Source organism: Dreissena polymorpha, chromosome 2 (genome assembly GCF_020536995.1).
Source record: "Dreissena polymorpha isolate Duluth1 chromosome 2, UMN_Dpol_1.0, whole genome shotgun sequence".
Lineage (NCBI taxonomy): Eukaryota > Metazoa > Mollusca > Bivalvia > Myida > Dreissenidae > Dreissena > Dreissena polymorpha.
In genome coordinates, this window is record NC_068356.1 from 155,183,608 (window position 1) to 155,196,268 (window position 12,661).

At 36.7% G+C, this 12,661-nt stretch overlaps 1 protein-coding gene across 9 annotated transcripts in view; it reads right to left on the reverse strand.

Annotated features, from left to right (window-relative positions):
• The window catches only part of LOC127869549 (sterile alpha motif domain-containing protein 9-like), a 225,913-nt gene extending 214,048 nt beyond the window's left edge, over positions 1-11,865 (reverse strand). For all 9 annotated transcript variants that reach the window (XM_052412203.1, XM_052412204.1, XM_052412210.1 and 6 more), the window contains exons 1-2: positions 11,704-11,865; positions 1-255 (exon numbers count right to left, since the gene is read on the reverse strand). The exon at positions 1-255 is cut by the window's left edge and continues 444 nt beyond it. In XM_052412203.1, the coding sequence (XP_052268163.1) occupies positions 1-190 (190 nt within the window). In that variant the 5' untranslated portion in view covers positions 191-255; positions 11,704-11,865. The remainder of the gene's footprint in view (positions 256-11,703) is intronic.
• Positions 11,866-12,661: the final 796 nt, after the last annotated feature.

Genomic DNA, 12,661 nt, shown 5'->3' on the forward strand with positions numbered 1-12,661 from the left:
CGTCGTTAAACTTCCTCTGGTATGGATGTAAAAATTGATCTAAAGGCTGACTCATACCCGAAAGTTTATGTTTAACAATCTGTCGCAGGAGTTCGCCTCCAATGTCATAATTCAGTTTGACTGCCTTTACAAACCGCTGGGAGTTTTGGAACTCCTCCATGTTGGGTGCTTCTGTAAGCATAGTTGTCATAGTGACTGCCCACTAGTCAATGTCAAATACAGGATACATGTATAAACCACCCATGGCTGTGTTGGCTGAAAAAAAACAAGATCAAAATGATTAATACTCCCAAACTATCATTATCATCATTAAACTTTTTTCACTAAGAAGCAAAGTGAAAATGGCTGCACGTAAACAGAATAAAACCAGAACAGCAGGCGAAATACTTGCAGTCTGATCAGGTTTTATGCTGTTTGCTGCTAAACTGTACGTAATGGTTGGAAATGAAACCTTTAAAACTTAAAAATAGTAAAAAAGGACTTAAATTTGATTTTGTAAGGAACTTATGCGTCAAAATGAGTTTCTGAGAGGTAACGGGTTTAAAGAGGGCCAAGATAGCTTTCACCTGTGTAATCGGGCTTGGCCAATTTTGTCGGCAGGTGTATGATTTGAAGAATCGTTGTATAGGACGATAATCTGATGCCATATGCCCAATTGGAAGGGCAAATTTTTAACTAAGGGGCATAATTAATAACAACCTATGAAACCGACCACTAAATGATATTACTGGTACCAGCCACTTATTACATCTCTAGGCCATCTTGTTGTAGAGTAGATTATTTGATAATAAAAAAATTCAGTATACAATCTAGAAAATGTTATTGCAAGGGCATGATTCGAATAATCATTGTAGTGGTCCACAAAACAATGTTACACATAATATAGTTAAGCCCTGATCTAAGAGTTTTCAGAAAATTTTAAAAATTATTTTTTATACGAGTCTAAATAAATCATGTCCCCCCTGGGGCTTGGATATTTTTTACCTCAAGGGCATGATTTAAAACAAGATGCGTTTGTGAAACACAATGTCCCCCTATATGATGTTTGACCTTGAAGGATGACCTTGACCTTGTGAAGGATGACCTTGAACTTGACCTTTCACCACTCAAAATGTGCAGCTCCATGAGATACACATGCATGCCAAATATCAAGTTGCTATCTTCAATATTGCAAAAGAATTCATAAAATAAGCAATTTGGGCCACATATATTTGACCTCTGACCTTTAAGGATGACCTTGACCTTGACCTTTCACCACTCAAAATGTGCAGCTCCATGAGATGCACATGCATGCCAAATATCAAGTTGCTATCTTCAATATTGCGAAAGTATTTATAAAATAAGCGATTTGGGCCACATATATTTGACCTCTGACCTTGAAGGATGACCTTGACCTTGACCTTTCACCACTCAAAATGTGCAGCTCCATGAGATACACATGCATGCCAAATATCAAGTTGCTATCTTTAATATTGCAAAAGTATTCATAAAATTAGCGATTTTGGCCACATATATTTGACCTCTGACCTTGAAGGATGACCTTGACCTTGACCTTACACCACTCAAAATGTGCAGCTTCATGAGATACATATGCATGCCAAATATGAAGTTGCTATCTTCAATATAGCAAAAGTTATTGCAAAATGTTAAAGTTGGCGCAAACAGACCAACGGACCAACAGACCAACAGACAGACAGGGCAAAAACAATATGTCCCCCACTACTATAGTGGGGGACATAAAAATTAGAAGCGGACCCCTATATAATGTTACATGCCAAATATTAAACACCTAACTTTTGCTGTTGCGGAAACTATTTTGAAGTTATTATATTAAAAAATATATTTTTAGCTCTGTATACCTAAATATACAGCAGACCGGTACTATTTGAAAACTGTGAAAATAACCCAAGGATCATTAGTATATTTCAAGAAAATCTGCCCAGGGTTCTAAGAGAAGTGGCCTGAATCACATGTTTACTAAAAACAGACCACAAACAAAATGCCATCCAAAATGCTAATATTTCCTCTCACAAATTTGGGAAAGGGGACAGGGCTATTTGAATTGAGCAGTTTTTACTTAAAATTTGAAATGTTAAATGTTTTTTTATTTTGCTCATCAATACTATAAAACTGAGCATAAATCGAGTACGCTGTTTCTGTTAAGCAATTACCATGTAAAATTGTTCATTATTGATTATATATTTTGTCCATGTATATTCCTTGAGGACTGAGTGTAACTTGGGTGCTAGGCAGCAGTGAAAGGACATTGTCATGGGTGGCACGTGTGCTTTACGCCAATGATGCCACTTGTATGGTATTGGGCGTTCGGGAGCATTGTTTGTACCACTATAAATACTTATCAACAAGACGCAGTGAAGGTGCGAAATACGGTGTCGGTGAGCGTCTCTTTATGGGGGAATATTTAAGTCGATAAAAAATAAAATGGGATCCACGGCCCATTTGCATTAATTTGGACATCGCGATGTAGCTGGTCTGCAGCAGACAATGTCACAGCGTTCTAGATAAGCTGCGTATCAGCGTAATATACGCATTAGAAATATCAACATACGCTCAATTTATCATTTCGGTTTGTACATTTAAGCAAGCCAATCTGGACTTACGCAAATGATGTAAATACTCTGCGTACAAAGTAAAAAAAAAATATAAACAGCTGATTGTCTTTCGCCAAAATATGAGACTGGTTTTCGTAAATATTAGAGCTAATTTGTGCGCTGGATTGTAAAATAGTTAGCCAGTCGGTATGTATGCTCTGTATCATCTAGACGCATGGTAAATTTGGTATTGATTTTTTTAACAGACAGTCAAGCGTCTATGTGTTTATTTACATGAAGAGGCCAGCATGGCTTCTTTAAAAGCCAAAACAAATTACTTCTCAAAGTAAAATTGATTTTTTTTATACGGCAAAAGTTATATCGAGTAAAAACATTGTACTGCCAATACTGAATTATTTAATTTCCTCTGTTTTCAAATCAAAAAGGACACACTTAAACGCTAATAAAAGAACTGTTGAAAGTTAAGTGTGTCCAGACCTGGCTTAGGAGGAAAAAACAAGGAGGAAAAGGCTCATGGACAAGGACAGTTAAACAAGGGCTGTTTGTAAAACATGCATGCCCCCCATATGGGCTGTCAGTTGTAGTGGCAGCCATTGTGTGAACACATTTTTTGTCAATGTGACCTTGACCTTTGACCTAGTGACCTGAAAATCTGTAGGGGTCATCTGCCAGTCATGTTCAATGTACCTACGAAGTTTGATGATCCTAGGTGTAAGCATTCTAGAGTTATCATCCGGAAACAATTCTCTATTTCGAGTCACTGTGACCTTGAACTTTGACCTAGTGACCTGAAAATCAATAGGGGTCATCTGCCAGTCATGATCAATGTACCTTTGAAGTTTCATGATCCTAGGCCTAAGCATTCTTGAGTTATCATCCAGAAACCATTTTACTATTTTGAGTCACTGTGACCTTGACCTTTGACTTAGTGACCTGAAAATCAGTAGTGGTCATCTGCCAGTCATGATCATTGTACCTATAAAGTTTCATGATCCTAGGCCTAAGCGTTCTGGATTTATCATCCGGAAACCATCTGGTGGATGGACTGACCGACCAATATGTGCAAAACTATATACCCCCTCTTCTTCGAAGGGGGGGGCATAATAAATGAAAGCTTGTCAGAATATTTTTTTAAAGGTCACAGTGACCTTGACCTTTGACCTAGTGACCCAAAAATGGGTGTGGCGTGTAGAACTCATCAAGGTGCATCTACAAATGAAGTTTCAAAGTTGTAGGTGGAAGCAATTTGATTTTAGAGCCAATGATCAAAACCTTAACAACGGACGACGAGCTGGCTATTACAATACCTCGGGTTTTGTAAATTGAACTCTTCAATTAATTTCCCAAGTTTAAAATGCTATAAAGATTGGTTGATGCAAACTAAAGTAATTAACCGGAAACTACATAACTACTCCCCCCCAGCTGCCTGAAGAACCCCAAAATCTTTTAAGCAGACTTTTCAACTTAAAATGGCTTTTCCAACCAGCATAAAACCAGAACAGCCTGCAAGTAACTCGCAGTTTGTTCAGGTTTTATGCTGTTTGCTGCTCATCAGTATCTAAGTATTGGAAATGAAGTCTATAAAACTTGAATCTTGTAAGAAAGGTATTTAATTAAATTTAATTTTCTGAAGGACTTGTAACAAATGCGTTAAAATACCAGGCCTTGAAGAATTTTTCCAGAGCCACTCTCCCTGCAGGGCGAGTGGGCCTGACTATTCACTCGCCCGTCACTTTCATCTACTCGCCCTGCATTTAAAAAAATATATATCTATATTTATAGTTTTGATGACCTTTCTTTCTGTTCCCTGTCTCCACCACCTTGAAGATATTTTGAAATAGAACCGTTTTCCATGCTGAGTTTTAATATTTCAGGTGAACTTTTACTGAAAGACACGCTTGATTGACAAATGGTTACAATATGGTAAATTTTTGCTAAGGCTTCTGATCAAGAAATATTATGTTTATTAATAATTATTTTTCTTTTTATTTTTAACAAGGGCTGTTTGTAAAACATGCATGCCCCCCATATGGGCTGTCCGTTGTAGTGGCAGCCATTGTGTGAATACATTTTTTGTCACTGTGACCTTGACCTTTGACCTAGCAATCTGAAAAGTGTCATGATCCTAGGCATAAGCGTTCTTGAGTTATCATCCGAAAATCATTTTACTATTTCGGGTCACTGTGACCTTGACCTTTGACCTTGTGACCTCAAAATCAATAGGGGTCATCTGCGAGTCATGATCAATCTACCTGTGAAGTTTCATGATCCTAGGTATATGCGTTCTTGAGTTATCATCCGAAAACCATTTTAATATTTCGGGTCACCGTGACCTTGACCTATGACCTATTGACCTCAAAATCAATAGGGGTCATCTGCGAGTCATGATCAATCTACCCATGAAGTTTCATGATCCTAGGCGTATGCATTCTTGAGTTATCATCCGGAAACCATTTTACTATTTCGGGTCACCGTGACCTTGACCTTTGACCTAGTGACCTCAAAATCAATAGGGGTCATCTGCAAGTCATGATTAATCTACCCATGAAGTTTCATGATCCTAGGCGTATAAGTTATCATTCAAAAACCATTTTACTATTTTGGGTCACCGTGACCTTGACCTTTGACCTAGTGACCTCAAAATCAATAGGGGTCATCTGCGAGTCATGATCAACATACCTATGAAGTTTGATGATCCTAGGCCCAAGCGTTCTTGAGCTTTCGTCTGACAACCACCTGGTGGACGGACGGACCGACCGACCGACCGACATGAGCAAAGCAATATACCCCCTCTTCTTCGAAGGGGGGCATAATTAAATATAAGAAGTATTATATTTAACCATTTTTTTATTTTTTTTTATTGATATTTACATTAAAATGAAATTTTATTCTTCACGGAATGACCAATATATATTAAACTGTGTTTTTCACTTTTAATCGATTAGCTGACAGCACTGACACCTACAAAAAGAGCGCAGCCGATTTCGAGAATTATTTTGACTGTGCCCGTTACGTCATGTTTCAGTGTCAAAACGAAAGTGCAGTTTCTTTGTGTACTAAACCTATTTTTTGTTTGTTCGAAAAATTGAACGCAATTTGTATTGATGTGGCAGGAGTTCTGGAACTGAATTTATATTTCTCAACTTGAAAAACAGCACTCGCCCGGTCGGTCGAGTATTTAACAAACTTTACTCGCCCGACCATCAACTTCACTCGCACATGCGAGCGGTCGAGTGGATTCTTCAAGGCCTGAATACGTATCTAAGCAGAAACTACCCTAGGTTTTAAAAATAGGGAGAAGTGGCTTCTCCTTTTTTCTGAAACAGGGAGAAGTTTGGAAAATCAGGGAGAAGTTTATGCAAACAATACCGACTTTAAGTTTTTCAAAAACAAAACATGTTCATTTCACAACTTTTATTATTTCTATCATTATACTATGTTTATTTGTAAAAAAAAAAAAATCTCATTAAAATCTACTTCATCATTACACATTTAAGTCACTTAACACATTTAAGTAATTTAAGATATGTACCGGTAGCACCTTTTCAACACATTTTTATTGCCATTATATTATCATCATCCCTATGACTGCTTTTGTAACAAAACACAATCTTAATGCATGGAACATCTTGTATATCACAATTTCATCACACAATTATAAGAGTTTCACAATACATTTACTGCCAATCTCAAAATGATTCCATATTGTCAATATTCTCACATAGTTTAACAACACAACAAAGTGTCATTTGCAGCAAATTGTGTCCGATTATTACTGAAATTGTGTTGAAGAATCGCAAAAACACAATTGGTTGCCATTTTTTTGAAGTGTCAAGCACATGTGAATTGCATTCTGGGAATCTACCACAGGGCCCTCAATCCATTTTAGGGATAGCGGGTCGCTACCCATAGCAGGGGGAATTTTCGCGGCGTTTCCCTTTTTGGGAGATTATTAACTTACTCTCTAATTATTACATTTGTACATGTTTGCACTATATTCATTGCTTATTTCATAATTTAATATGTTTGACAAGATTAAATTAAAATAGATTATTTTTTTTTAGGGGGAATTTTTCCCCAAACAAGGGGAAAAAAGTATACTTTTCAGGGGGGGGGGAATGCGGCCGAAATTCGGCCGTGGATTTGACAGATTGAGGGCCCTGTACCATGACACATGTGTATTGATTTTACTAGTGGTGTGAAGCAAAAAGTAAGTGTGTTCACACACAGTTTAAAATCAGTAACAGAGTTCTGACTTTCATTAAGCATGCCGCCTGTCAAAAACCCAGCAATTATCTGATGGTCAATCAATTACATGTACATGTATCACATAATCATTAGACAACTTACGGCACGCGCGAAGAGGCACGAGTGTGTTGTTATAGCAACCAATATTTAGCGACTGCTTTGTCACGGTCAATTAGCGATCTGTGTGGGGGGTAAATTATGTCATCATTTGATAAGCAACAAACATTTGTAAAAATTATTGGGTGGCTTGATTTTCATTTTTCTGGTCCTGCTTACTCAAAAAATCAACGACTGGATCTTCGCTTTTCTGGGCTCCAATTGTTTATAAGTGAATGTTTAACTAAAATTTATCTTATACAGTATTACAGAATTATATCCCTGTATAATAAACTAAATACACCTATTACTATTTATTACTCCTTAACCGAGTCAACTCGTACCAGACATACAGAAATATACAGAAGTAGGTGTAGAATGGTCAGTTTATAAGTCTAAATCAAAGTGATGATGTCTAATATTTTTTCTTAATTTTTTTTTCCTTGAATCATCTAAGCATACAGTTATCAGAATTAACGTCTCGTGCATAGGTAAGTTGTCTGCTGCGGATATGTATTAAGCAGGGAAAGCGTTGATGATAATTTCCTTTAGTGGTCGGTGTCTTTCACAGGTTATTTGTTTTTAAGTGTGTATAAGTGTTATTTACAGCGTACAGTAATTATTTTGCCTGGCAGTGTTCAATCAAAGTTAAGTGGTATTTTTATTAATCAGTGTTACTGTGATAAGCATGTTTAATTACGTGATATTACATTTGCAATACAGACTTTCTTCCAAGAACCGAAAGAAGTTCTAGAACAGTAAGTTATATTTCTTTTCGATGATTGAAGCATTTTGGCGACACGTGAAGGTCTATAATATTGTATTTGTTATTATTTCTACATACTTTTCATAAAGGTTTGCATTATGGTGTTATGAAAATATGTATTAATAACGTCGTCTAGATATTATAACTGTTGAGCAGTTAATTTAATTGTTAAATTTTATTTTTAGGCTAAGGGACTCGCTTACGAGTATTTTTAAAATCGCGGAACCTACGCGTACATACAGAAACTGCTGTACTTCACATTTCTGCCGTCAGAACACATACCCGAGGAATTCGACGCCCTTGCTGACATTGCAATTGCCGTTTTGACGGCCTATTGGAGTATAATTACATATGCGTTCAACATGGTTCATGTCTTCAACTTGGCCTGTTCCTTGTGTCCATGGTGTAAAACTTTTATTTGTAAAAGTTGTGAAATAAAAACGCTATGTTAAACTCTATGTGTTTCTTATTTATGTTTTTGCATATATTATGCTTCACGAGCTCATTGCCAAATGAATAGTTTGAATAAGGTACGAGTAGTTGCAATAATTCAACTCTCAGCTTTATAACCCAATAGTTTGCTGAGAGTTGCAATGCGCTCTCTCTTGTCCATGGGTGTAAAATGTTATCAACAATGCAAGGGTTATAAGGAACACTGAAACTGCAAGAACTTATTTAAGTTTACCTGTCTAAACCACAAACTCATCCAAATGGTACCATTAAAGCAAGAAATAATTGCTTTTTATTGACTTAGTTTTTCTTTCGTACGCTGTATCCGCCATATTGGAAAATTGACCCATTATTGGTTAGGTCGCAGTACACCAATATTTTGCACGTCTGGTTATGTGATGGAGCCTATTAAAGTCCTATGTTAGCGTAACCGATTGCCGAAATCGCAATTGGCGATTACAATTCCTGGCTGGCGATTAAAAATAAGATTTTCACGAAATTGGCGATTGAAATTTTTTAGATCCTATGCTTTTCAAATGCACAATCTAATTCCCTGTTTTCAGGCCGTATAAATCGTCAGAAACAACGCTAAGACTACACAGATAACACCCTTACCAGAAAGGCCTCAGGGGATTATGACGACCCAGTCGATAATCCACATGGCTAATGTCTTAATTGGCCACGCTTTACACTGCGACCAGACTTTTTCGAACATTTGGGTTACTCAGCGATATACGTGTTAAATGAATCACTGAAGCGTGCCGTGTAATGACCTAAAGATGTTATGATTCAACGTTATCAAATTGACCAGTACAGAATTGTCATTTAATAAGATGGGTGGAGTTATGGCATTATTGACATAGCCACTATAAACTTATTTCCCAAGAAGCAACGATTTTGATTGGCTAAAAAAGTAGATAAGAGTAACTTCCCTTTACGGTCGCTATGCTACATGAAAGACCGGTTTAGAAAGTGAGTTTCCAATTCCGGGAAAAATGGATGCTTCGAACGAAAAAGGAGTCGAACAACAGAAATTAACAGAATTCTTTAGACAAAAAGCGGACAGAATAATGTAAGCTGAGGAAATGACCAAATGTTAGGTTCAGGATCGGAGGATGTCTCAAATAGTGCAGACGCGAATGCAGAATCGGAAACGTCTTATCTAACCAGTGTATATAAACAGTTAAAAACAGTTTCACAGTTAACTATATTTTGGAATTTATTTCTTCAATTTTTATGAACTTACAAGTTCAGGATAGTTTTAATATGAACATACCTTGAACATATTCCTAGTTTATACAATGTTGGTTCTTTAAAGAGATTTGTGTGGGTTTAATCAATCTTTTCTTTGTGTTCCCCTTTTTTAAATGTAAGAGGGGATCTAGATGCAACCCTGCATATCTCCAAGGAGCGACATTGGATGCTAGCCAGGGGTGGCGAAATCTCAAAAAACTATACTTGTACACGGACAACCATTTAGGAAATTTAAATTGTCCGTTGCTGAACTACACTTGTCCGTTAGTGTTTATATAAATTATACACGCATATTTTGATTAATTTAAAATAATGTGGAATATATCAAAATGAGTATGATTAGCTCGTTTTGTTTATAGTTGTATTGCAATGTTACATTCATTATAGCAGTATATTATAAACAATATAGAGACTTTCTCAAACTTTTAATCTTGCAAAGCTAGTGTTATTAAAACATGTGTTGAACATAAGTACATCGTAATCTTAACAAACTAAACTAGTCCAATATGTGGACCTCATCAAACTGAGGCTGTGCACCGCTACTGGTAGCAATTTGATTATCATCAACTGGTAACAATTGAAAATCTGTGAGCCAAGTTTCTTGAAAAGTTTTGGTGCGTTTGCTTAGATCATATTTTTTTTATCATAATCTTGCTTAGTTTTTTTGGGAGGTGGACTGCTCAAAGCTTCGGGTTTCTGCTCCGATGCTGAAGATTTAAAAAAAAATGTTCCATTTTTACCATTAAAGTCGTCTTAAATAACTAGGTAGACCGTGTTTTCATTATCTTAGTTTGATACTTTTTATTTCCGTCTGATTGTAAAAATAAAGAAACCAGTCTGTACATTGTCTAACAGTCGGGCCGAATGTTGAAAATGCGGCATGCTCCTGGTCTCTTATAGAATAAGGGAGATCACTGCGCAGGAGAGTGCCCATATGTTAGCTTGATTGCTCCGCAAATAGCACTGACAATGTTATCGCGTGTCAACATCCGGTTTTGTAAAACTTCATTACGGCTTTAATACAATGTATTTTTGTGTATACCTGGACCCTACTTTAAAAAAACTTGTTGTCCACGGACAACTTAATTGAAAAAAATCAGTTGCCCAGATAAGCAAATGTACGACTCGGGCAACTCGGACATTTGATTTCGCCACCCCTGCTAGCCCTAGTCAGTTATGAAATCATACCTGTCAAGTCTCACGGTTTTGCCGGGAGTCTCACAGTTTTTGGCATGCAATGACGGTCTCACACTGACTTCACTTAGTTATAATTTCTCACCCATTTCTTCAAAAACAAAAAAATGAAAAAAATAATGTTTGGATTTCATAAAATGTTGCATAATTACTACCGAGACAGGCTTTTAGTGGTTTTTAACCTAAATACCACATGTACCGAAAAGTGTTTAACGGTTTTGATGTATCATTATCACTACGCCACCGTTGTCTATGTAAACAAAACAAAATTGGCGGCAAAATGTCAACAAGTGGCTCAACAGCGAAGAAAAAAACTTCAAGCTAAACAGGGCTAATTTCAGAAAAAAAACGTCTTAATTTTGCTAAGGAAATAGCCCTAAATACCACAGACGATCTAGGATCCAAACATTTTCCGAGGGGGCATGCCCCCGGACCCCCCTAGCTTAGGCTACTAAGTTTTTTCCTTAGCGCCAACCTAGAAGTCAATAACGATGTGGTATTCGATACAGAAAACACTGTTTCAAATTTAAACATAAACATGTCGGTGAGAAAAGTGTGTTGAAACATAGTCATGTTTTTATAGGGTGCATGCAAAGGATAACATCTGTAGGTTGCCATTCATATAAATTTAACATGTTTATGAAGTTTATTCATTATTTTCCTCAATTTGTCTCGAACGACATTTGTTTAGTGAATAGTACGGATTCCATGCCCTGAATTGCACCACCGCCAGAGCCGCTATAGCATAAATTATCAAAGGCTCTGGGAGTCCGTTTATATGGACTAAAGGTACGAGTTGACCATGGGACGAGTTAACTTGGGGACCAGTTGACCAAAATGGGGACGAGTTGACTGTAAACCATTCATTGAGTAGCTACTACAATGATTGAGTCACTGCAATCACTCTGCATCACATGTAGAGCATATAATATATCAAGGATCCATCTTTCGTTGAATCAAAGTTACTGTATCAAGTTATAATAGTGAAGATAGTCACTGCAATTTGTAATTTTTCGACTTAAGCCTTACGGCTACAATGCATGATTTTGCGACCCATGATTTTGTGTTACTTTTAATGTAAAAGTTTATTGCCTAATATTGGTTAAGTAAGGAAATAAATACCTCTATGCTGTTGACGAAACCATGTCCAAAACAGTGACTCACTGAGCACGAAAAGTTCCGAAACAATGATGATTTTTTATCTCACATCAAATTGACAGTGTTTTTTGGCTTCTGTTACAGTCACATTGTGTTCCAATCGCGTGAGAATTGCAAGACCATGAGAAAAACAACAGGAAAAAACAGGTTTTGCGCATGCGCAGCGGTATGACTAGATACCGAAAACAGCAATCGTGATACATCGGCTATCTCAGTGTGTCACACCGGTCTTACAATCGTGATACATCGGCTATCTCGGATTCCTCCGTAAGATAGGCCTCGTGGCTAACGGTCGCCATATTGCCTTGTATTACTACTTTACTACCCAAAAGGTTGTCAGTCTATTGTTATGAGGCTGTATACGATGCGCGTTGAACTAGCGCCAAACTTTTTACCGAAACTTTGATATTAATAGCACTATTAACGTTCATTTGTGTTGCATTTTGACCTATTATCCAAGCGATTTACTTTTCCATTATTATTTAATCACCCTATCATCCAATTTTTAAGATGAAATTACGGTGTTTACAAAACCAACCAAACCGAAAGTGAAACTGGATGCATTACGTTTCGCGATGCAAACATTAAATATTTGTTCAGTTTGAGGAAGCGAATCGATAATAGACGTTGGAATATGTATGCAATACAGACTATCATTGCCTATTGTAATACTGGCTAAAAAATACCTTTTATGACAGGTCATGTATAGAACGTTAATCAAATAGTGACCATAAATCACTACAAATGTCTGGGTTGTTCATTAATATAATTAATGCACGTTTCTGATCTAATTGCCTGTATCTAGTTGTAATTACCATGATATTGATAAAATTAAAACGTTTTTTTCATAAATTAACATTACATGTTTTATTTTTATCATTTAGGGAATATATAATTGTATCATTATCATCATTAAATATTC